General features: G+C 42.0%; 2 protein-coding genes across 5 annotated transcripts; one reads left to right on the top strand and one right to left on the bottom strand.

Annotated features, from left to right (window-relative positions):
* The first annotated feature begins 354 nt into the window (after window positions 1–354).
* On the top strand, window positions 355–17,789 carry SLC46A3 (solute carrier family 46 member 3). Of its 3 annotated transcripts, none has more exons than XM_054067021.1 (6): window positions 355–542; window positions 1,075–1,288; window positions 7,833–8,706; window positions 9,128–9,211; window positions 10,633–10,789; window positions 12,247–17,789. In XM_054067021.1, the coding sequence occupies exons 2-6, from the start codon at window positions 1,097–1,099 to the stop codon at window positions 12,332–12,334; spliced, it is 1,395 nt and encodes a 464-aa protein (XP_053922996.1). In that variant the 5' UTR covers window positions 355–542; window positions 1,075–1,096; the 3' UTR covers window positions 12,335–17,789. The 3 variants fall into 3 exon arrangements, with proteins under 3 accessions (XP_053922996.1, XP_053922991.1, XP_053923005.1); XM_054067016.1 differs by having other exon boundaries at window positions 498–639; XM_054067030.1 differs by lacking the exon at window positions 355–542 and adding an exon at window positions 706–712.
* On the bottom strand, window positions 17,320–24,967 carry POMP (proteasome maturation protein). 2 transcript variants are annotated; one of them, XM_054067055.1, is made up of 6 exons: window positions 24,835–24,967; window positions 23,360–23,457; window positions 22,595–22,655; window positions 21,125–21,226; window positions 19,275–19,368; window positions 17,320–17,836 (listed from the first exon to the last, which is right to left on the bottom strand). In XM_054067055.1, the coding sequence occupies exons 1-6, from the start codon at window positions 24,835–24,837 to the stop codon at window positions 17,769–17,771; spliced, it is 426 nt and encodes a 141-aa protein (XP_053923030.1). In that variant the 5' UTR covers window positions 24,838–24,967; the 3' UTR covers window positions 17,320–17,768. The 2 variants fall into 2 exon arrangements, with proteins under 2 accessions (XP_053923030.1, XP_053923020.1); XM_054067045.1 differs by lacking the exon at window positions 24,835–24,967 and adding an exon at window positions 24,326–24,748.
* Window positions 24,968–26,234: the final 1,267 nt, after the last annotated feature.

Raw genomic sequence — 26,234 nt, 5'->3', positions numbered from 1 at the left:
AGCAGCTATAATAAAACACCCAAATAGTTTCAATTGAGAGCAGACAGTCCCGCAGGAGGGAGCAGGAACAGCCCCCGCCTCCTCCCGGGGCAGAGCGGGGCCGTGCGACCGGGCAGGGTGACCCCACGGGACCCCGCCGGGGTTCGCGGGGACAAGCGAGGACGGAGGCACCGCTGGTAAAAAAAACATTCTCGTTACGCAACGGGCCGAAACAAACACCCTGTGCCGGCAACCCCGAGCGTGCGGCTCGGGAGCGACAGCGCGGAGCGCGCATCGCTCCTAGCAGCGCCCCCGGCAGCGGTGCCAGCTCCGGGCGAGCCGCGGCTCCGAGCGCCGCCCCACCGGGGAAAAACGCGGCTCCGAGCGCCGCCCCACTGGGGAAAAACGCGGCCCCGAGTCCCCCCGGCAGCGCCAGCTGCGGCCTCCGGGCCGGGGCACAAGGACACCGCGGCGCGACGGCGGCTCCGCCCTCCCGGGGGCGGCACCGGGGCGGGGGACGCTTCTCGGTGTCGTGCACGGCCGCGGCGGGGGCAGCGCTGCCGGTGCGGCGGGGGGAGCGCGGGAGGGAGCGGCGCTGCCGGTGCGGGGCGGCTGCGCGGGGCACGGCTCGGCGGGGGGAGGCAGCACCGCCGGTGCCGGGTGAGAGGCGAGGGGGGCGGAGCGCAGCGCCGCCGGTGCGGCGGGGAAGGGGGCACGGGAGGCAGCGCTGCCGGTGCCGGGGCGGAGGGGGTGCGGGACGGGGGGATGCGGGAGGCAGCGCTGCCGGGACGAGGAGGGTGCGGGGGGGACGGACGGACGGGGACACGGGAGGCAGTGCTGCCAGTGCCGGGGAAGGCAAAGGGGTCAGCGCTGCCGGTGCGAAGGGGGGACGTGGGAGGCAGCGCTCCCCGGTGCGCTCGGGGGGGGGGGGGTCAATCGCTGGGGTGCCGGGGGGCGGGTCAGTCGCTGGGGTGCCGGGTGGATCGGGGGGGTCAGTCGCTGGGGTACCGGTGGGGTCGGGGCTGTCGGCAGCCGGGCAGGGAACCGGGTGCTTCCATTCCATGCCGTAATTGCGTTTTGTTTTCGTGTGCGCAGGGTTGAACCCCCAAATACAGAAATGAGGAAGGTTCTGTGTGTGGAACCCGTCATTTTCATCTACATTTTCGCGTCCTCCCTGACGAGCCCGCTGGTGCAGCAGTTCATATACCGGCGGCTCTGGCAGGACCTGTACAACACCACCAACATCAGCGATGCCAGCGCCTCCCACTGCGAGCAGAACCAGAGCAGCCCGACTTACATCAAGCAGAAGGTAAGAGGGGTCGAAAAGAGCATTGTAAATAGGCTCACAGCCATCAGGTGCTGTCCCACCATAACCTCCTTTGTATAACCTTACTCCTACACCTGGGTCAGGGCAATCCCCAATTTCAGTACAGGATGAGGGATGACGTGATTGAGAGCAGCCCTGCAGAGAAGGATTTTGGGGTGCTGGTCGATGAGAAGCTTGACATGAGCCGGCAGTGTGTACTTGCAGCCCAGAAGGCCGACCACGTCCTGGGCTGCATCAAAAGAAGCACGGCCAGCAGATCGAGGGAGGGGATTCTGTCCCTCTATTCCTCTCCTGTGAGACCTCATCTGGAATACTGTGTCCAGTTCTGGAATCCTCAACATAAGAAGGATATGGAGCTGTTGTAGTGGGTTCAGAGGAGGGCTACAAAGATGATCGGAGGACCGGAGCACCTTCCATAGGAGGACAGACTGAGACAGTTGGGGTTGTTCAGCCTGGAGAAGAGAAGGCTCAGAGGAGACCTTATAGCCACCTTCCAATACCTGAAGGGGGCTACAAGAAAGCTGGAGAGGGACTATTCAAAAAGACTTGTGGTGATAGGATGAGGGGGAATGGGTATAAACTGGAGAGGGACAGATTTAGACTAGACATAAGGAAGAATTCCTTCACAATGAGAGCGGTGAGGCACTGGCACAGGTTGCCCAGGGGAAGCTGTAGATGCCGCATCCGTGGAGGTGTTCAAGGCCAGGTTGGATGGGGCCTTGGGCAGCCTGGTCTAGTGGGAGGTGTCCCTGCGCATGGCAGGGGGGTTGGAACAAGGTGGTCTTTAAGGTCCCTTCCAACCCAGACTATCCTATGATTCTATAACCTTACTTAACCTTTCATATAGAAAAAAGCAGTGCTTTTGTAAGCTGCTGACGCTTTATTGCCTCATTGCTTCGTGTCACGCTGTAGGGAGTTGTAGTTCTTTAAAAACAGGATTGTAAATCCCCTGTGGGAGTTTGAAAATCATCGGAGAGTATCAGGCCAAAACTGGCATTGGCCTGGCATTACAGTGGGTACCACCAAAGGCTCCTCCTCCCAGTAACAGTTGTGGATGTGTTATGAGCCATCAGTTGTCTTTGCAACTGATGGTGTTCTTTGTAACTATGTAAAGTTCAGAAAACCTCCTGTGATTTTCAGATATAAGATCTAGTTTAGAATACACTTGTTTCAGAGGAGTTAGCAAGAGTGAAGAATTGGAGAGAGTAAAATAAAAAAGAATTGTGATTTTAAAATGTGAAAAAAAATTAACTGAACGTCACACAATCAAATATAGTAGCTGATTTACCATCCAGAGTGCTGGTCTGGCTTGTGGAAATAGAAAGATGTTGAGATGACAGCATCGCATAGCCAATTACACTTTTAGTGCTGTTTCATAGTTCAGCATGCTGGATATCTGGTTGTGTGGAGTCTCTTCTCTTGCACTTCAGTTTTAATGCGATGCTTAAGGAGAGCTAACTCTGGGCTGCCAGCAGAACAGATGATCATACTCCACCTTCCTGTCTTCTCTTCCTGCCCCCCTCCCCCCTCCCATTGTTGCCCGCCACGTGTTGCATTTCACAATTCTATAGTTACAGGTTACAGTTTGGATTCAGTCAGGGCAGTGGTTGAACAGAAAGTTCTTCTCTTTTTTTCGACTTTGTTGCTTTTGGAGTGTTATTTTTTTCTGAAGCAGTACTCTGCTCTGATATGCTGGAGGTACAATGGAATCATCCTTGACAACAACTGGCAGTTAGGTTGGATTAAGTGGGAAATGAAACCGCCGTAGGATCAGAGTGGTAGATGACTTGGGCTGTAAATTACACAGAAGACAGAGTTATGGCAACAGTCAGCTGGCATTCTCTTGTGTTGCTGAAAAGGTGGCACTTGAAAATTTTTGCTCACATCCCAGATTAGAATCTCTGGTGTGTTGTGTACGCACAAGATGGAACACCTGAGCTTACCTACTTCATTTGTCATATAGGAAGAATTTTTTTTTAAGGGTGCATGCTTCCATTGAAGATGATCAAAGAAATAATTCAGGATTTTTAGCATGAAGTAGGTTCTTCCTCATGTGACAGAAACGAGTCTTAGCAGGAAGAATGTGAAAGTAAAGAGGTTGCTAGAATTGTAATCCAACGTGCCTTCTGCGCTGACCTAGGAAGGTAATGTATGCCACCCATTAGAATTAATTTGAAGGTAATAACCAAATATTGACTGCATAATGCTTGTATGTTACCTCCCCAAAGTATTTCTGTAGTATGAGCTCCCCATTTGGTGCTGAGTATGGGTACTTTGTCATATGGTGTCCTGTGTCAATGGAAGAAGCAACTGTGAGGAAACCACATTTTCTGATCGCAAAGCCCATCAAGAAACCTGCATTTTGCAAACATTTCTGCACTTTGCATTTGGTAGAAAACCTCCAGACTCAACCTAATTTTCAAATTGTGATCACCTGTGGTTCAGGACATAAGACAATATGTTTCTTTTTGCAAAACACTTAAGCAGAGTGCTTAATTTCAGCTGAAGTTTCAATTAATCTCTGATTAATGTGGTGGCAAGCTCACACCTTACAGGCTTTGTGCCATAAAGGATACAAACTACAATTATTTTGGTATTTGAGAACATGAGTTGAATAAAGGCCAATAGGACTTCTTTGTTTCCCTTCTCTGCCAAATGTCCGTTCGCTCCATTTCGATGATTGCCGGCAGGGCATGAGCTTTTGAACAAGCATGCTGTTGTCTGGATGTCTTGCCTGCATTTCTGATAGCATGCTTCAGTGGAACCTGGTCTCTGTGCTGAGCAATAATCCTGTGTATACGGAAAAGAGTAGATCCACAATGCAGTTCCAAGCCTTTGTTGAGGATATGCGAAGTAGGTGTTCTGGATTTTCCAAGACCATCCTAACTGACATATGTTTGCAGATGCTGTACATTCTGCTGTGAGGATTGTTCCCAACAGACCTTGTTTCTCATTAACTTTTAGAAGAACACCTCCCTAACTAGTTAATTTAGTGTAAGTCCTTCCATTCTGAGGATGGAGAAGCTTTTTACAAATCTTCCTTATTTTAAAGCAAAAGGTAAAAGGAAGACAAAAATCATTTGGAGCCTGCAAAAAAGTAGAATGTAGTTTAAAATGGATAGTCTTTGCAGCATTTAGTTTAATTATTTCTTACAATTTGAAGGAAATTAGTAATTTTATAATAAAATTAGTTCAAAGGTAATTTGAATACAAGCTGAAGCATTCCAGTCACTGGCTTGAATGATCCTTCTCTTTTTTTTCACTCAGAAAGAGCTATTTTGTTAATCATTAAACAGTAGTCATCATTCAGTTTATTAATTATCCAATCCATTCATTTCCCTTTGCTACTCGCTAGTATTTTTTAATTTTTTGAGCTTGTCAGTTTATCATGCCCTATACATTGTTCAGACTCAGGCACCACACTTGTCTATTAATTTAATCCTTATATGAGTGGATTGATGCTTCATTTCCATTCTTTTAATTTTGAAATCTGTGGTATTAAGGACTAACTCTGTCCATAGTGAGCATTTTTTTCAGAGCAGAGTGCATTTTTAGATTTAAGAACTAGACCTTTTTCTTCAAATTTACATAGTTCCATTGATTTTAATAATTGCATGATTTTAAAGCAGCTGCAGGTTTGACCTATCATTTTCTTTGTTCATTTCCATACTTATAAAAGTATGAAGTGGGCAGTTGAGTTCTTTACGCTCTAAATGGTGTTTCTCTGTACTTTTGTGCTATAGTTGTCTCATCAGTAGACAAGAAGTCATTCATGTCAGCAAAGCTGTGGTCATGTGCAGTATCTGGATGTGTAGCCACATTCTTTGTGTTGTATGCGTACTTACAAAAGAATGAAACCCAAGTCTTTGTTGTTTCATTTCTCCAATTTAACACTGCCTTATGGTTTGGCAATAATATTTGTACTGTATGGTTAATGTGAGTTGAGATAACATAGTAACTTGTAGTTTTATTTCTAATCTGTGAGCATTTCTTTGACGCTCATGTCTTTGAACCTGGAGATCCTAGTAAAGAAACAACGCCTGCAACTACACAGAGTTCTTTTGGTCAGTGGGGGAAGAGGCTAAAGATCAGAATATAATTTTATATCTGGGTTTGTTTAGTCTTCATGGGTTTGACCCTTCCAGGGTGACTACGGTCCTGGCCGGTGGACAGGACATCATGAATCCTAAGGTAGTCAGACACCATAAGGGATGAGAGTAAAAGGCTCTAGGGTGCTGGGAATCTTGAGGGCTTTACTTGAGTGAGTTTTCCTCTTGCAATAAAACGTGCTATCTTGTAAGCAAAGAGATAGAAATAGAAACTCATGGTTCTTGCCTGTAAATACAAATAATAATTTATAAAGCATTCAGTAGCTTTTAAAATTGCCCAAAGTACATTCCTGGAAATTCTAGGGTTTTTTTCATCTTTTGGATGCTACTCAGTGGGGATGATATTAGCTACAGAGGAAACACTTGAAATGTGGAATATAGACAGAGGCTGAGAATGGCTTGGGAAGACTTACGTGGCTGCACCTGCTCCTGACTGAAGAGTACAAACCCTGCCCAATTCAGCGTAATACCTCAGAAAGATTGAAGATGACTTTCAGAGTCCTCTGGAAGTTTAGTTTATAGAGTATAAACGTTTTATGCAAATGAAGTTACTTCCTCTACCCCTGCTGCTTTTCCGTCTGACCAGGTGGTTGGCTTTGACAGAGCTGCTGTGGTTGCTCTCTCCAGCCTGTGTTGGTGCATTCAAAGCAAGATCTGAATTGGCTTGCTGAGCACCAATTAGCAGCCAGCTTCGTAACAAGATAGTCTTTTTTTTTTTAATTGACTTTTCTTTAATTCTTTTTTCTACATCCATTCACATTCTCTTAACTGTTTATTTTTCAGCTACATTTGATTTTTGTACTTATGTTAAAAAGAACCTAGAAATTTTTCCAATAATGGGTGTTTACGATTTGTTGTCATAGTGTTAGCTGCTGTTCCTTTTGTGAATACCTGCAGCAGCATATCCATAGAGAGAGCACTGATTTGGACAGTTTCTTAACACAGGTCATTTCAGCATTTTAAAAACTAATTAATTCACATATCTGTGATTTGGTATAATTTTTAATGCTGTGTTTCGCCTTTGTGGTTGTTAGTGGTGTTATTAGTATTAACATTGTACGCTGGGATGTCAGAGCAAGTCCTGATCTGTTTACTGGCACAATGTGCCAGTCTGGGAATTATTGCTTTGTAACCTTCTCGATAGGATCATTTAGGAAGAAAACTGATCTCCTGTGTGTAGGGAGCATGGAGTGTGTTCCTCTATCAAAGACTGCTTTACTACAGTTTTCTAAGAGACGAAAATAGACCTGGTGTCCTTTTGCAATACCCTATACTGAAGAAGGTACTTACAGCTCTTGTAAATGCATGTTCAAGAGAATTGTTGTTTTTTCTCCACTGAAACTCCTCTGTGAAGAGTACTAGTAGGACTGTATCTTAAAAATTAAGTTCTGGTTTAAACTGTGACAAGGGATGTTTGAATAGTAATGAAGGTAAAATTACAAAAGCAGGATTCTTGGAATATGCAATTTCTTTGTATTAGTGATTAATATAATGCATTCTTATAAACAGTCATGTACTGTATTTTATTGTAATGTATTATATAAAGTTACATATTCTTATAAAATGATATTGCATATATTCTGTTCTATAATAATAAAATTTTTAATATATAAACGTGTGGCTGGAAAGCTGCCCCGGGGAGAAGGACCTGGGGGTGTTGATTGACAGCTGACTGAACATGAGCCAGCAGTGTGCCCAGGTGGCCAAGAAGGCCAATGGCATCTTGGCTTTTATCAGAAGTGGCGTGGCCAGGAGGTCAGGGGAGGTTATTCTGCCCCTTTACTCGACACTGGTGAGACCGCACCTTGAATCCTGTGTTCAGTTCTGGGCCCCTCACCACAAGAAGGATGTTGAGGCTCTGGAGCGTGTCCAAAGAAGAGCAACGAAGCTGGTGAGGGGGCTGGAGAACAAGTCTTATGAGGAGTGCCTGAGGAAACTGGGGTTGTTTAGCCTGGAGAAGAGGAGGCTGAGGGGAGACCTTATTGCTCTCTACAACTGCCTGAAAGGAGGGTGCTGGGCTCTTCTCCCAAGTGACAGGGGACAGTACAAGGGGGAATGGCCTGAAGCTCCGCCAGGGGAGGTTCAGGCTGGACATCAGAAAAAAAATTTTCACAGAAAGGGTCATTGGGCACTGGCAGAGGCTGCCCAGGGAGGGGATTGAGTCACCATTCCTGGAGGTATTTAAAAGATGGGTAGATGAGGTGCCATGGTTTAGTGCTTGATAGGAATGGTTGGACTCGATGAATTTAGAGGTCTTTTCCAACCTACTGGATTCTATGATTCTGTGATTCTATGTATTGTGCTATACATTATGTTGCATGCTAATAATTATGTAAGTGTAATATAAGTGTATGAATTAGATATATTTTTTATGATGTATTATAGTATTTATGATTATTTTTGTTTTCTTTTTGCAGGAAGTTCAAGAAAAAGCCTCTGTTTTTAACATGCAGTTGGACTTAACTGGGGCAGTTCCCAGCCTTATTGTTGCCTTTGTCATTGTAGCTAATGGGGATCGCCAGGGACGCAAAAGGTCTTTAGTTTTACCATCAATGGGAGCTTTGATTGCTGATATTTGCCTCACCATAATATCATATTTTTCCTTTTCGCTTTCTATCCTGTTTGCGGTTGCATTTATTACTGGACTGTTTGGGAGTGTGGCAACTTTTCTCGGAGGAGGTTTTGCTTTTATAGCAGATGTGTGTCACGATGAGAAGCAGAAGACAACACGAATAGCTGTGGTGGATTTGATTTTTGGAGTTGTATCTGGATTGGCAGGGCTCTCATCTGGCTATTTTCTAAGAGGAATAGGCTTTACATGGACATTTGTGACAGCATCTCTGCTTCATCTCATTAATATTATCTATATTCTGTTTATTCTGGAAGATACAGTAGGTGTATCTGAATTGCAGCACCAGACACCGGTATCTTTTACAGAACTTCTGAGAGAAACTTTTTCTGGAGTGTACATGCTTTTTAAAACTGCTCCTTATAAAAAGAGAATTTTAATCATTGTGTTACTTTTTACATTTATGACTTATTTGTTTACTGTATTTGGTGGAAGTTCACTTTTTACACTGTATGAACTGGATGAGCCACTCTGCTGGAATGAAGTATACATTGGATATGGAGCAGCTGCATTCACTTCTGTCTCCCTGACCAGCTTTTTAGGAGTTTACTTATTTTCTAAATGTCTCAAAGACATTTATATTGTCTTTATTGGGATATTTTCTTACATTGGAGGAATGGTCATGGCTGCCTTTGCCAAAACTACCCTGCTCATGTTTTTAGGTGAGTTCAGTATTGGTTGTTCTATGATCAACAATATATACAAAAGTACTGCTGTGTTATCTGTAGTGAGTGCAGCTGGTAGATATTGGATGTAGCATCTTAGAAGGGTCATAGAAAGGTAAAATACACAAGGTTGGGTCAGACTGATTTAGGATTTAAATGAAAAATTAAGCGTGTGGAGAGTGAATGGAATTCTTTGCTTATGATTTGATTTTAGTACCACACAAATATATTAGATTTGTTAATTTCTCTGTGCTTGCATAATTGTGTCTCAGTGTTCTTACAGTTTGATTTTTCTATTGCCTTTTACTCTTTGGGGAACTAGGCATTCAGAAGTATGTGACTAATTAATTTTAAATATATTTGTAAATCCTGGTCATTTATTATCTCAGTGTCTCGTGACTGATTTATTGCTTTTCAGTAAGAGTACCATCTTTGCTCTGCATTATGCCTGTTCCTGTTCTCCGATCCATGCTGTCAAAAGTGGTTCTCCCTGATGAACAGGGTGAGTAGAATTTGTTTTTAAACAATACAACAATATGGTATTTCAGAACAGCAATACACCAAGATTACCTTTAAACAAACAGGTAAGTATTGGTATTTTAAAACTATTTTTCTTTAAGGTTCCATATAACATGACCCTATGTCACAATATTAATGGCTTTTGATTCCTAATTTAGTATAAACAACATTGTTAGAAAACTACTGTAAGTTTCAGCCTTCAAAGGAGATATTTCTCTACAAATAAAGACCATGGTAAACTTGAAGTAGATAAATGCTCAAGGTTTACACAGATGTGATTTCACAAGTGCTTTACATTCACAAGATTTTGACATACAGAGGAAGATATATATCTATTATTTAGTCAGTGTCACACTTAATAATTTAGAAAGTAAGCAGTAGGTGGTCAGCCTTCAAAGCACTTGGAAACAATTAAAGACTTGAATCCTGAGCGATGTGCTGAGCTCCATGAGTACCTGTGTCTATTTCAATGTGTCCCAAAAGATATAATACTTCCTGAAGTTCTTTACATATGGAACACAGAAAAAAAAACATGAGGCCCCTCAAAATATGGCTCTAGTATCCCATATTTTTCTGTAACCAGATTTTTGAGAGCATGTACTTTCTAGAAGCATTCACCTGAGTTGGTTTCATTTTTTAAAAGCTATTTCTTTATATACTAAAACAAAGATCTGTTTGTTGTGAACTATATGGACATACACCTCTCTGTTTATAGTTTCTTGGCATTCTTCAGGGCTTTTGCTACTTGAGTAATTTGATGCAGGAATCAGGTTGCCTCTTGTCATCCTTTTCTGCTTACCCATTGAGATTTTGGTTTTGGTCCCATGAATATGAATGTAGCCTTGGAAAATGTGCTCTGATACTGATGGGATAGACTGCCACTCCAATGGGTAATTCCGGGAAAAAAAGGGTTTTTTTCCTTTCAGAAATGAGGAGGAGATGGTTATGTGCTGAACAAGCAGTCTTTGTTGGATCAGAGCCTTTCCTGCATCTAAAGGTGAAAATTAGAAGAAAAACAAAAGGGAAGAGTGAGAATCAAGAGGAAAACTTGAAGGAGTTAAGGATGAAGCTGGGCAGAAGGTGGTTAGTAAAGATGAATAGTTTGAGCTTAATATGATAAGGAGGTTCAAGGAAGTAGATATGGTGATACATTAGTAGCACAGAAAAATAGTTTCCAAGAGCAAAATGTTGAGTTTTTTCAATTAAAACTCAGTTATTTTGTAGGAATCCTCACAGAAGACACTGTCATAGCAAAGATGTATGATACTCAGGTGCTTGTGACTCACGTACTTGCTAGAATATTGTAGACAGATCTTTCACAACAAGTTTAAAAACTTTAGTACTTTGAGATGGTTTTGATTTTATTTTGTTTTGTTTGTAATACCTCCATTTGTTTTTTGGCAGGTGCTGTGTTTGCTTGTATTGCCTGCTTAGAAGTTGTGACTGGCACTATTTCACTTTCAGTTTTCAATATTCTTTATGCAGCTACTGTTGCATGGTTTTCAGGATTTAGCTTCCTCTTGTCGGCAGGCCTCTGTCTAATTCCACTGGCTGCCCTGTGGTAAGTACAGATCAGGAGTATGCTTCTGACTGCTTCTATCAGTAATTTCTGTTTTGACAAGAACTGAAGTGGAATGCCTTAGTGTGGTAGTTCTCAAACTTCAGTAGGGCTTTAAATTGGAGGGGGGAAGATTTACACTAGACATTAGGAAGAAATTCTTCAATGTGAGTGTGAAGCACTGGCACAGGTTGCCCAGGGAAGCTGTGGCTGCCCCACCCCTGGAGGTGTTCAAGGCCAGGTTGGATGGGACCTTGGGCAGACGGATCTAGTGGGATGTCCCTGCCCATGGCAGGGGGGAGTGGAACTGGATGATCAATAAGGTCCCTTCCAACCCAAACCATTCTATGATTCTATGATTTTCTAGTGTGCTGGCGTTATTTCTTGTGTAACTCTCCCTCTAGCTTCCACCCAGTACAGGAAATGCTTTTATCTAGTAAGCCCATGGAATGTACAGGGGGCTACTAGGAGCAGGGCATAGCTGAAATGAGGAGATATGGCAGTGTCTTCCCCAGGGGTGTGGGATAGGAGCAAGGGAGCCCAGGCTGGGGTTGGTGGTGCTTCCTCTCAGGGAGGCTTGTGACCAGTCTGTGAGGAGAGTAGCTATAGTTTCCTATTTTTTCTCTCTTCAACACCTACTCACCTACACGTTGCTGGAGTTTTTCCACCATCATCCCTGTCTGACCCTAATCCAGCTACCTCCCTTCAGCTCCATGCTGTGAACTCGTCACCTAATTCCCCCGAACTGAAACCTACCCGGAATGCACTATTCTACTGATAATGCAACTATGATGCATCTTCTCACACTCTGCATATACTGAAGAAGTCACAATTAAAACAGCACAGCACAATTCTACTGATCATAGCAATGCAAGAAGTGACAACTAAAGAGTATACATAGCAATGTGATACAGATCACCCATGGATCAACTGTTTTGCTTTAGGCATGTTGATCAGGTCCTGTCACTTCAATGACAGAGAAAGTTTCTGTTAACAGAGCGCTATCTTCTGTGCAAACGGTAGCAGATATTTACAGTCAGTTAGTATATCCTGCAGTCAGGACTGTAGCCTATCATCACTATAAATTTTTGGAAGTTATTTTTCTTTTCTTTCTCTCATTAGTGTCTCAGATATCCCACCTTTTGAATAACCTTTCTCTAAACCCCTTCTTTTGAGAGTGCCATGCAATGTTACTATTTGAGAGCAAAAAGGGTAGTTCTTCCAGTACGTAATACATCAGGCATAGTTCAGTACTTATCAAAGACGGCAGTGATGATGCTGTCTAACTTGAGTAATAAGGGGAAGTACCATCATTATTGCTTTTGCTACTAAGACACCTCAACAGCTTTGTGCCACAGAGGATGGCTGTAGCAGAGCTCTGTGTGTGTGTTGGTTCTGAATCAGCATGCTGTACTTAACTGTCTCAGCTAAACGTAGTGTATCTTATCTGTGTCTTACAGCTGGCTTCTGTGCACAAACTGGAATGGGGAGGACTTGGCTCTCCTTGTACCTGAAGAAGTATCCAGCATTGAAAGCGCTGATAGTTGAACAAAGGATTCACCTACCTGGGTTTTCTAATCTGACATGCAGTGGCAGAGACCAGTATGTCATACAGAGACCAGAGAGATAACACCACAGTAGTAGATGCAAACTCAAAGGGGCCCTACAGCAATAAGCACTAAATTGGTAGGACTCTTCATCCAGTCTCTTTTTAGCGCTTGAATAAAGCTAGTTTTTATACTTAACTATGCAAATAGACCAGTGATGGAGATTTTAATGCTGCTTTCAGCATGAATTAAAAAATAAGGTAGGATAATGCTCTCTTTCCACTTACCCTTTCTCAGGTGTGAGAATGTTAGCTGTGAATTGTGATACATCTTGTATCATTCCAAGTGGGGTGAGAGAGATAAGCTTATCAACTCTCAGGGTGCTGGCAATTCTGCTGAAGCCAGTGGAGCTCAAGCTACCCGAGGACATCTGAAAACTGTACAGTTGAAACAGCCTGTCTAAATGGTGAACCTCCAAACCTGTCTAAAATTACTAAACTAAAGGTATTTTTCTCAGAAAGCAATTAAACTGGAGGCAGAACTTGCACCTGCTGTAAGCAGATTTACTGCTCTGCAGTTACCCCGGAGTGTTTGTGCAAGTTTAATGTATGATCTGTGGAGCTTGCCTGTGACTTAGTTCTTAAAAAGGATTGTCACACAGAACCATCAAAACATTTCCAGCTTGCAGAAAGTTAGGCCTGTGCCTACATTTTGCAGAGGTCGTATTGCACATATATTTTTATCGGTCTCCATGTATTAGGGACTGCACATAGACACCTCTATTTTTTGTCTCACAGATATTTCCTGTTTTCTAGTTAAGTTTGCTGTACTTACCTTAAATTTTTCTTCTAGTGAAAGGCTGTAACAGCATTTCTTTTCAGTGGATTTTAGATTTTTTTTCTATAACCCTGAAATGAAGTGACCAGATCTGAATCATACATATAATCATTTTGCAACTAATGCAGTATAATTTATGAGCACTTGAACAGAGTTTCTTATCTTAAAAGCACTTTACAAATGCTATTAAGAACCTTCTTCTGTAATAGGTACTATCCTCCCTGTTGCCAAGAGAGAGAGAAATCAACAGAGGGGACACGTGACTTGCCCAGGGCCACTGGTGAGACAGCCAAAATTAGAAATGTTTCTGCATCAGCTCTTCACCTTTTTGATTGAGATATTTAAGTAGAAATTATCCAGAGTACTAGCTTCTGGAACACAAAGCACAGGTGTTAAGGAACGCTCCCATGTGGGTTTTTTCAGGAGAGTTTAACAGCTAGTACCGTTCTGATCCCTGAAAGTACAGGTAGGTTTAATGTGACCCTCTTCACCCTAAACAGATTAGGTAGAGAAAACAAAATAATGTAAAGTAGTTGACATTCACAGAAGGAAAACTCTAGGAGAGTAACTGATTTGGGAACTGACTTCCCATGTACACCTCACAAGATGAAAATGACAGACACAGCATATGCTGTATAATCGGCAGTCTCATGGCCATTAATATCCATCATCTAAACAGAGTTCTTCTGCAGAGCTTCTCAGTGGTACTCCACCTAAAAAATTAGTACATCATGATACTACTGTAGATCCTTTTTGCTTGAATGACAGCATTGTTTCCAAACTACATATCATGATCACTGAAAAGTTTGGAAGAGGGTTCAAATAAGGTAAAGGAGAGTTTTTAGCTTTCCAGGCAACTATTACCTACCCATCACTAGTGAAAACAGTTTGGTCAGGACAGAAGTAATGAATATTTACACAGCTAACAGCTATAGCCAGCTCTTGCACTTCTGTCCGGAACTACCAAAGCTGATGTTAGTAATTAAAGATCATTAGCTTTTCCTAGCTAGTTTAGACATTAGCCAGTAAATAAAACTGTTTATCTCCTCTTCCTTGAGGTGCCCAAGTTGCTCCCCGCTTGTTGGACAAGTGAGCCAAGTTTTACAATAATCATGGGGTCCAAAATGAGTATTTGTGGAGACATTAAGAAAACACTGATGTAAATGATTTTAGCACAAAGATTACATTGTCTTCCTTGCCTCTTCATTATGCAGTTACATAAGGCTTTAAGAAATTAACTGTTTCACACAAAACTGCCTGGAAAAAGTAAATCATATTAAGGAGTGTGTGCCTTCACTTCCTCTTGGTGAACGCACACTTCTGCTAGTACTTGGAAGGTAGCAACAGTAAACCTGTTCCACAGTGGCATTGTGTCAGTCCAAAGAACAAGCAGGTACGCTTTGGGAATGGCATTGTTATGGTTTGATTTTGCTGTACAAAGTACTTGCAGTTTGCAGGGTATTCTTGGTAGACACAGCATTTGGAACTAGCTGTAGGGTTAGTTCAAAACGTGAAGGATATGAACTGTGTTTTTTAAAAGTGCCTAGCACAGTACAAGTTGATGAAACCAGGTACTAATGTGCTTCGGATTATTAAATCAAAATCTTCCAAGTTTATAATAGTTGCTTTATTTGTATAGAAATACAAATTGTTTTGACAGAAATTAATAATGAAATTTTCTTCATATTTGTAGTTATTGTTTTTTTGACAAATAACCAATGGGATGACTGGTGAAGGAATGGTTTATGTAAACAGAAGCAGCAGCACTATGGCTGCTTTTTATGGTCATAACAAACAAAGAGCAGTATGGGAAGGTGTGTTTTCTTCTCCCTCCTGCACCTGGGGAGAGGAAAGGATGCTGCTCAGAACGTCAGCACTAAGGAGGGGGGGGGATTGCAGCACAGGGACAGCACTGCTGTCTGCAAGAACTCAGCATGGGGCCTTGTGCGCACCAGTCAGACCCAGGGACCCAGAAGTGCTTTCCTCCCCTTGCTCAGGTTGGGTCCAACACAAACTCAGGGTTGGTCTGCCTCGGTTACATTTCTTAGCACACCTCTCTTGGTGAGCTACTGCAGGTTGCTACTTGCAGCGCCTGCCTTACAGAATGAGGCCTGTATGAAATAGGGAGAAAGGGCTGGGCCAGGAAGACGAGTCTGCAGCCCAACCCACTGCAGCACTTAGCAAGTGCAACCCTTCCTTTTTTATCTCAAAAGCTCTTTGCCTCGGTCCTGTTTGATTCCCATTACTCTATTAAAGGCACAAGCCGTCACACACACTTCATACATGTACCCTTTGCTTTCCAGCCTAGCTAAGCCCTCAAATTAGATTCCTTGCTCTGAATATGGCTTGATCTCACCCAAGACTACAATAAAGTATACTAATCCTAGAACAAAGCCACCTAAAAATCAGTCTGGCTTCCTAATCTGTGTCCACTCTTTGCTGCGCTGATGAGAAACTCTACTAGGTGACTTGTCTTAATGTAGTTTTGCTCAGGCACAATAGCATCCATCCATCCTTCAGCTCACAGCCAGGAAAGGCCAAGGAGGTGAAGCGGGGAGCTACAAGGTACCAGTAACTATGTACAACTATGGATGGCTCCCTGTTTTCTGCACCTCTGTTCCTGGACCAGTACTGGTGGGGAGGCAGACCTGAAAATCCCCCCAAAGTCAATGCCCAGATCTTAAGTTGCCCCAGGCTTGGCAAGGTAATCTCTCAGCCTTTCTGGCCTGAACTCCACACTTGCATTGTAACAACAGTTTAGTTTTACTTTATACAAAACTGCCAAGAAACTTGGAAATTATAAAATAATAGCCAATTTTGATGTTTAATAAAGTATATCAGCTCACAGAAAGATCAGGGCAGCCACAGAAAAAAAAGTGAGCAGGTTTATACTTGCATGTTCAATTTATTAGTTCTGTTTAACTTCACTTAGGCAAAAAAAATAGCACTGAGGCCTTGGCTTTTATTTCATAGCACAAGCCTCTCATTTCTGCAACTCAAGTGAAAGTTTCAGAAGCTTCACTTCTTAAACAAGCTTAAACATAAAACTAAAATAAAACCACCACTTAAGTGTCTCATACTGTGTCATCTCATTGTTTCTAATTTACTGCAACATTTTGCAATAGATGCACGTAAAAGCACTCTAAAACTTACAGGACAGAAGTAAGAGGCTTTCACCCACATGGATAGGGAATCTGTTGCAGCTTTAAGCTTAATGAAAGCAGAAAAGATGGTTGGGATTGTGAAAGGAGGTGTATAGCAACATCTCTGCTAAAATTATCTACAACAGATTAATAAGTACACTTAGCGGTTTAACCAAGTTATTTAAACCTGCTGAATCAACACAGTTCCTGTGTTAGAAATACTGTCTCAAGCTCCCCACATGTGACAAGAGATGGCATCTTTTGAACCACAGATGGGTTGTTTTTTTTTTAAATAATATGCCACATCACATTAGCTGCCTTGCAGGTTTTATGTATGGCATGCAAACAGGTATGACATGAGAAAACACTAGTTAGAACCACCCACACTTCACAACATTTCAATTTCACACCACCTCCCACTTAAGCACATAAAACACCTTTCAGTGGCCCACTCCTTTAAAAGGTATATTTAAATATAGGTGTCTCATTCTCCCTTAAGAAGTGGTTTTGGTAAACCCACAAAAAAATGTCTGTATTTGTCATCTTGTACCACTGTATCTTCATGTTCACACTGCAGCAGCTTTATTAGGTACTGTCATAATGAAGCAACGTTCTTTCTTAATCCCTGAATACTAAAGTACCTAGATCTACTAGGTCTCTAGTGCTCTTTTGGATTATGTTCTCAAATGGATTTTAAAACACTTCTTTGAACTCCAAATGGAACTTGCTTCTACTTTCAGAAAACAAAATCCTCTCAGGGACAAAGATGAAAAAAATCCAGACCTTTCACTCCCTTTTAACAGGGATACTTCCAATTCTACACAAAAGCTTAATGACTCACTCATGAATAACAGTCAACAGTGGAGAGAAAATAAATGTAGCAGGATTCCATTGGCAGTGCAGAAGTTCAAGATCTTTAAAGATATCATAAGGAAAAAGAACAACACTGTTTGTGTTGTGGATAAGATATTCTTGATTTACGATTAAATATATTTTGGAACGCAACAGCATTTATAGCAAACTTTTATTCAATAGTTTAAAAAGTGTATGGAAGTTTTCATGAACAGAGAGTTACTCGATGGAAAATACCTTTTCCCCCTTAAAAAGTTCTTCTGCAAGAACAAATATTAAATGCATTTACCTACAGTAATCTGCTTTAAAATGCATGGATATTTTTGGATTTCTTGTATACATCTATGGCATTTCCATAGTTAAGCTATTGTCCTGAGCAGTGTATGAGGAGTCATTACTGAAACTTTCTAGTTACAGGACATTTATGTAATTGACAACAAGCACAGAACAACTTATAGACTTCTAACATTTAATGTGCCTTTTCACGAAGGAAGGCAAATGATAACTGTAGGACTGCTTAACACTGTGAGTGTCATTTAGTATCATGTATTCAGATCTGCAGTATAAAGACACACATGGAACATTTTTAGGGAGTACATTTTGTTACAATAAACCAAGTTTGTATTCCATCATCATGTGTGGTTCTCCCATAACTTCACTCTGTGATGGATCTGGAAAAAAAAAAACGTTGACAGTATGAGGCTTTTACCAAGCTACAAAGACAAATAACTATGAAGATGACTATAGGGTTTTTTCATAAGGACACACTCCTATACCCCTACTTCAGTAAAACCAACTAGTTCTACATAAGCACATTTTCCTATAGCCTCAATCTCAAGGCTGATCAAAATTTGTGTTCAAGAAAACTCAAATCTGACTGAGGCCTTTCCTCACAGGTGCCCCACATCTCTTTCCAATGCAACTTCTCTGCACCACATTTCACACTCTGGCCCTTTTGTTACTTGAGGCACAGCCATCGTTTCTCTTCTCCACCCAACTATCTGGTTTCACAGAAATTCTACGCCTTTAAAAATCTCTGATATTTCCTCCATTCTGTAAAGTATGATTGACATCAGCCACTGTACTCAAAGGTTATCAAGGGATGTGCACACAAGAAATAAAAATATAAATCCAAGGCTAGGAAAAAGATTCCAACTGCACTTTGGAAGAAATACACCTTTCTTTAGGGAGTGTATCAGCATGTTTTCTTTCCATAAGTAGGGCACATGACTTTGATTCCTCCAGAGACACTAGAATTACTTAATCCAGCCCCAGCCAATACACAGAACCTTACCAAAACCACTTACTAACCCACTCCTCCTTAGCACTCTATAAAAATGTAACAGCTTGTTGTGAGCAACAGTATATAACCAAATTCATATTAATTCTATTTGAGCTGGCTCCACCTCCTGAACTACAATAAAATTCCTTCCCATGCTCCTTGTAAATGCGATCCAGAAAATAATCCAACATTTACCTCCTGCCTTTAAACTCCCACTTATCCCTCCATTATTTCCAGTTTCCTGTCTCCCTGTCTCTTTCCATTCTCCAATCCCACCTCAAAACACCCTCTACCTCCTTCCACATTCTTAACTAACAGCTAGAAAGAAGTTTATTTCTCCAAGTTTATTCTATTCCACGCATACTGGCAGTCAGTCAGTAGCTCACAATACAACTGCAAACTACAGAGTTAATCTGAGGGAGCCTTCCCCTTGCCACATCACTGGTTCCTTACTTCAGTAATCTCCTCTCAAGCCTTTCTTTCTAATTATAGAATTAATAAAAACTTTATAACCTCCACCTGTTAAAATCTGGACAAGTAGTTCAAAAGTTTCTGGAGAAACAGGTATGCAACACAAGTTCATAATCTACTCCTTTAGAAACCCAGCCTACAAGCAAACACTCGATCACCCAGTATTTCACAGCAATTCCCACACAACTAGCAGCTGAACCACAGTTATTTTTCCTTCTCCCAGTGTTTCTTTGCCTTTAGGAATTAATTTTTTTTCCTTTGTATTTTGTGCATTTACTTTTCTTACTCCATAGGGACAAATAACTGCAGTTCCCAATTTTAACTTTAATGTTATTATAGCTAAAACAGTTATTTACCATTAAGGATATCCTCAAAACCAATGCATTCAGCATTTCCTCTCAGAGTGTCCAATGCTATGTTTGAGCTGTGAAGAAATGGGAGACGCTGGACCTATGAAAAGACAAAAGTTCAAGTTTCTGCAAGTCTGAAATTGAGGGGGTTTATATTTGGAATTTTCAATCTGAAGTGACTGAGAAAAGTGACAGGCAAAGTCACATCCTTCAATGAAATAAGGTAACTATTGGCACATGTAGACAGCAAAACCTAGGTATTGTTTATCTCTGTTTTGAAAAGAACATCCTTTCGCTGGATTTGTAGCTACTACAGCAAATACTGTAGTTAAAAAAAAGTACTTCTTTTTTTTTCTCTTCTGTTATCACATAAAGCTGAAGAGGCTCACTGGAACAAATACGTTCACACCCTCAGGTCTTCACTGGGAGACTGACATACTGCAGTGCTTGGGAACCACATTCTAATTTTCTACATCTGACACAAATCAAGACTATAAGTCATATTGATATTCACATCTAAATATAATCCTGCAGTTAACTGCAATTAATCCAAATCACAATTATTTCTTTGATTCCCACCAATTCTGAAGCTTCACATCCACTCCCAGTTAGTTACTTTCAACACACTTCTGTACCCTTCACTCCCAGTATTACAAAACAAATTCAAGTGGTATACACATCATTCAGATTCTAAACATTCTGAGAACAGCATATTTGTAGTTACAATTGCATTAACTACCAGGAGTGATACTTCAGTTATACCACGAACGTATTTTATGACCATAAAATTATCAGGAAGCTACTTCTTTACACATAAAATATGCCTCAGATTTCCATAATCACCACCGATACAATTGTCAGGAGTTCAAATACTCTATTCCAGTAAATATTTTAGAAAAGATAAATTAAACCACACGAGAACTTGTATATCTAACATGAAGCTGGGAGTGAAGAACCTTCTAATCACTGTATCTTCCTCCCCCATCTCCCAAGAATACCTATGGAGACACACTAGCAGGATATCCTCACCTGCCTCATTTTCTGCCATGTGCTAACACCAGTTAGGAAAAAGATTTTTTGCCTCCTAAGTATAGCTAAGAAATGTTTTCATATATCCTGTCCAACTTTCGCATCTTCAGGACCAATAATCTCTGTCAAGTTCAATGCAGCTCACTGTGGGTTCAGGTAGCACCTGATCCACTGGAAGCGAGAATAGTATCGCTCCAACCCATTTGGAAAAGCAACTTTTAAGAGCTTGACAACTTTCAATAAACAGAAAAAAGTTTGCTAGGACCAAAGAGCTTCTATGTTTCCTAACGGACAAGGTCAGCCTCCCTCCAGTTACTCTCCATCCCAGGAGATAAGAAGGAAAAGGAGACAGACTCAGCTCCCTAATTACGAGTTAAAACCTTTGAACTTAACTCCCTGTAGACTTCTGATTTTACAAGAAAGGCTACTGAACCATAGTAAGTACATGGTAAATTCTCTACTTCAGGTTTCATGTTACGTCTATCTCCACTCCCTTATTGCCATCTGCTTCAGATCCCTAAGTCTTTGCCCTACAGATGCTGAGATTCCTTCCCAAGTGACAGTAATAATTTCTCCTGCTTTTTTTCTGAAGGCTTACAGGAAGCTAGTCCACAGAAAATGTAGAGCAGTTACCGCTTCACCAAGTAACCAATAAAAGAACAGCAGCTGAAATGCTTTAGCATATTGACTATTCTGTAAACAATTAATGGCAATGTTTGGTTCATTGGTTTTATTAAAAGCAGACCAGTGAAAGCTCTAAAAGCATGTTCCAAGATTAAGAATTTTTTTTCAAGATTTAAGTTATACCAACTGGATAAAATTCCTACCTGTTTCACCGCTCTGAATTCCATCTGCAGCTTTAAAGGTGCATGGATTCCTTGAATATTTCTCAGCGTGTCAAAGTTTGTTTTATCTTGATTTAACTGGAACTATCAAAAACAACATTGATTTTTATTTTAGAAAAAAGCTGCTCTCAAGTACACCCACAGAAGAGATTCATAACAGCGATTCCATCATATGTATGCCAAATGTACATAAAAGACAGTGAAACTGAAATTGCTTTTTGCTGAATTTTATTACGAATCAATAGTAGCGATTTTATTTTGTTATTTTTGACAATCAGAACATTCAACACTACCAAGTGGTGTAGTTTTACACTACTTAGCTTATATTTTGTACTGACAATATTGTACTAAAGCTGGTTTAAAGTAAGAACACAAACTTGAAAGCCATAATTGATGTTACTGTCAGCCATTAAAGATTCTACTTGAAAACACTTGAACTACTTCTAATGACAGGAAGACAGAGCACCACATGTACTCCACACAACTCCAAAAAGCTCATAATTTTAACAATTGCTCTAAAATTAGTGAGGTGAAGAAAGCATACGTATATACTTAGTAGCAGACTCATAATGAAAAAGCCCGGGCACATTAATACTGAAGTACACAAAAATAACTTATGCTTAATGTTAAACTTAAGCTTGAGTAATACAGTCTAAATTTTGGCTTTTATAGTAAGGACTAAACGAAAAAAATACAAATCTTATTTTAAAATCTGTACTTAATTACCATGACAAAAGCCTACCAGCATGATAAAATGAATGTGAAGATTGGAACATTGCATCCAAATACTGCTGTTGCTTCAAGACATTTTATATCAAATCTGTGCTGATAAAACGGGCACCAGAGATGAGATTAAGTTTAGCCAGCTACTTAACCAAGGTTGTCAGTCTAGTCTCTCCCATTACCTTCAACCTGTGGTCCACAGACCACTCTTAAGCGGTCCATGAGTGACGACTAAGCCAGCTACATTTGAAACACTTCCAACTAACAATATGTGTAAAATTTCTAACTGAGGTGAAAAAAATTTAATGAAAACTGTTTATAGGTTCACAAATCAAAAGCGTGAAAATGAAGATATACAATAAACTTACAGACAAAAAAGGGGACCAGCTTTCCAGAGGCAATAAGTGTGTCCCCTGCCTAAGTATAGAGGCTGTCTACACAACTAGCTTAATAACTTTTAGATGAGTAAACTTTACTAAGTAAATGCCTACTTAGAAACCTACTTACATACTTGGAAGTGGGGAGAGTCACAAGTGGGAAGTTAACATTAAATAAATTTGCCAACAATGTAATTACTATAAATAAAATGTTACTGTGGTTGAACACATTTATTCTGTTAAAGGCAAGACTCTGCTCATTACACATTACCACACATGGTCCCAGTAACCACATTGTTAATTTAAGAACTACTTATGAGTGAAGATGGCTACCATTTGATGCAACACTTACATTTTTTTCTGACAGCTCCAGTGGGTGGCTGGGCATCAGTTCATTTTTGACACTTGTAAAGCTAGAAATACAAGGAAAAGAAATTGAACACAATTAACACACACGCTTCAGACTACAAAAAAAAAGGCACTAAACAGTGAAGCAGCAAATAAGACCTCTAACTACAGCACTACCAGAAGAAATTTCATTCACATATCCTTTTTTCTTTATGTTTGACAAAACAGAATAATAGCTTTTCTTCCTTGATCACCTTCAGAAAGAGAAATCTACTAATGAATGAAAACATCACACATTTAATTACGTCCAAGCTACCACATATCATATGTACCTTTCCCACTCTTGTAGCTGGATTACCCATATTTTAAACTCCATTAACTTATTCTAAGACATATTTTTACTATATTAACTTTACTTTTTGTACCAATGCTTAAATTAAGCATTTCCCACAGTGCTGTAGCATGCCCATACACATGTATTTTACAGCTATCATATCTTTCATAATTATTAATACCTTGCCATCAATTTTCTAAAAAGGCATATCAAACAGTAGAAGTACATTAATATTACCTACTTCTTGAAGTGAAGAGTTTCACAGAAAAGCTTGAAAGACAATCTGGCAAAACACATGCACTTTAGGCTACAGCTTTTGAGGTACATCTGCCAAGAGACTTCTTTAAAAAGCCAACATCTAATATATGCTTTCTTCCAATACCTGAAGTTGGACATCAGCTATAACACAAGTCAACAACAAAAAGTAAAGCATACCCTCGACGCAGAAGATCATGTCCTTCAAATGGTCCTGAAGCTGAAAATTCAGTAATTGGGATAGTATCCTTCAACAGAGAAGAAGCACCTCTGGAATTCTGGAACAAAAAAGGTGAGGATTATTTTAACAGAACCAGATCACTTTCATAGTGGCCATTAGGCCAGACAAATGAAACAAAGTGCTCAAAGATTCCTTATACTAGGCCTAGGGCTTAGAGTCCCTTTCTCTTTTCAAAAAATCCTAAAAAACACACAACAAATTATAACATTTTTTGGATCTGCAACAGTTAAACTCGTAATTACCCCCTTGTTTGTTCCCACCCTGGCCTGTAGTTATGGAAAAGAAGGTAGCAGGCCATGCTCAGCTGACAGGAGAGAAAAGAATAGGTCCAAGAATTCCTTAATTTACTTCAATACAGACAAAATCAAGTAAGATCAAATTCATTTTATCTGTGGTTTAAGGCTGACATAAAGAGGACAAGGTTTATTCAAGCAGTCTAATATGCCGGTTAACCGAAAGAGCAAAGAAAAAATAGTAACTTGCAATAGAACAGAAAAGTACACCTCCAAAGCCTCATTAAGTAAAGACATCTTAACTCAGACTGCTAATTTCACACTAACCTGCCCGATTTTACTGAAGTGATTTTAGGATTGTTCATAAAAATTGCTCCAGCGATAGGCCAATGTATAATACATTCTGCAAGGTGAGAGCAATCACCTCTAGAAGGTGACAATAATGAACTGTTCTGTGCAAAAGTTTCCCCCAGCAGCACTGTTGGATCCAACAGAAAATTCATGCTTATAGTTAAGTTCTTTCAATCGGTTGACTATCAACAACCTAACAGCAATTAGAAAACCCTAAAACACCTGTCATTACATAAGTAACAAGCATCTACCAACTAACATGTTCGACACGGGCCAGACCTTTGCAAGAATGGCCAAGCGAAAGCATTAAAGACACATTACCTGGGAGACATGACACAAGGGAAGATCACCGCGAAAGTCAAACATGAGAAGAAAACCATGAAATACTCCACAAAGCAAGGCTCTCAAGGCACAGCAGTGCGCCTGAGGTGCCCACATCACTACTATCCACCGCGGCGCGCGGAGGCCTGACTGCCTTCAGGAAGTGCAGCGGCCCTGGCTCCGGCGGGCTCGGAAACACCGCGACCCCCAGCACTCCCCAGCAGGGCTTTAACGGCAGCCTCCGTGCCTTCCCGGACCCCAGCACCCGCCAAGGCCCGTAGACCGGCCCGGGGCAAGGGACGCCGCTCCCCGGTAAGGGCCCCTACCCCGCAGCACCACCGGGCCGGCGTCCCATGACTCAGCACGGCCCTAGGTCACCTCGCCCGCCCACTCCGCGGACCCCAAGAGCCGAGGGCGGCGCAAGCGGGGACGCAGAGCCCGCTGTCTCCACACAAGAGCGACGCCCACCGTCCCCCCCAAGCCCGGTGCCCCCGCCGACCCGCGCTCACCATCTCGCCTCCACGCGAACAGCCGCTTCCGCTTCCGCCTCCCCACTTCCGCTCCGCCCTCAGCGCGTGGCGTCAGATGCAAAGAGGGAACAGAGCCCCCTCCCCCGCAGGCCGGCTGGGGGGCGGGGCCTCGAGGGAGCTCAGTGTCTTGGGGCGGGGCCTCGCTGAGAGGGGCGGGGTCTAGTGGAGGGGCAGGGCCTAGAGGGGCATGGGGCGGGGCCTCGCGGGGCGTCGGGGCGATGCTTGTGGGCGGGGCCTCGTGGAGATGGGGCGGGGCCTCGTGGAGATGGGGCGGGGACTCGCAGAAAGGGGCGGGACCTCTTGGGGGTTTGTGGTGCTTGCGAGCGGGGTCTCGTGGAGGGGGCGGGGCCTAGCGATGTCTGGAGGCGGAGCCAGGCAGGGGATGGGGTGTTGATGGTGGCTGCGGTGCCCTGGGCTGGTGTGGGGGCCCAAGGCTCCCTCTCCACCCTAGTGCCCTCCCTGGCCATGGGCTGCCTACTTCCAGTGCTGTTGCTCATAGGCTGACTGCACTGTTCGCACGCGCTGGCAAAACCCGGCTCTTCTGGTGCCACCCTGGCCCCAAGTGGGAGCTGGAGTTGGCCAAAGCCTTCCTGCAGCCAGTGTTGGGTAAGAGGGGCTTTTCTTGGGCAAGCCCATCTTCCCCCACAGGCAGCAAAAGCAGAGAGCTTGGGTGACCCCAACAACATCTGGAATTCTTGAACAAAAAAAGTGAGGATTGTTTTAAACTAATCACATCCCCTTAGGCTACAGTTTTTGAGATCAATCTGCCAAGAACCTTCTTTATAAAGCCAACATCAAATACATGCTTTCTTCCTGTACCTGGAGTTAGACGTCAGCTATGGCACAACTCAAGAAGAAAAAAGTAAAGCATACTCTCAACGCAAAAGATCATGACCTTCAAATGATCCTGAAGCTGAAAATTCAGTAATTGGGATAGTATTCTTCAACAGAGAAGAAGCACCTCTGGAATTCTGGAACAAAAAAAGTCAGGATTATTTTAACAGAACCAGACCCCTTTCAGATTGGCCCTGAGGCCGGGCAAATGAAACAAAGTGCTCAAAGACTCCTTATACTACTCTTTTTTTTTTTCCTTTTTTTTTTAAGTGCTGACAGACAAAGGTAGGAAAATGAATCATAGAATCATTAGGTTGGAAAAGACCTTAGAGGTCATCAATTCCAATCGTACCTTTGTACTGCTCCGTCATATCCCTAAGCACCTCATCTACCTGCCTTCTAAATACCTCCAGGGATGTGGCTCAACCACCTCCCTGGGCCGCCTGGTCCAGTGCTTGACAGCCCTTTCTGTGAAGAAATTTTTCCTGAACTGCAATCTGAACCCCTGGTGCAATTGGAGGCCATTCCCTCTCATCCTATCATCT

This window comes from Cuculus canorus, chromosome 1 (genome assembly GCF_017976375.1).
Source record: "Cuculus canorus isolate bCucCan1 chromosome 1, bCucCan1.pri, whole genome shotgun sequence".
NCBI classification, from domain to species: domain Eukaryota; kingdom Metazoa; phylum Chordata; class Aves; order Cuculiformes; family Cuculidae; genus Cuculus; species Cuculus canorus.
Note: the sequence above shows the minus strand (reverse complement) of the source record. Positions and strands in the feature narration are given on the sequence as shown.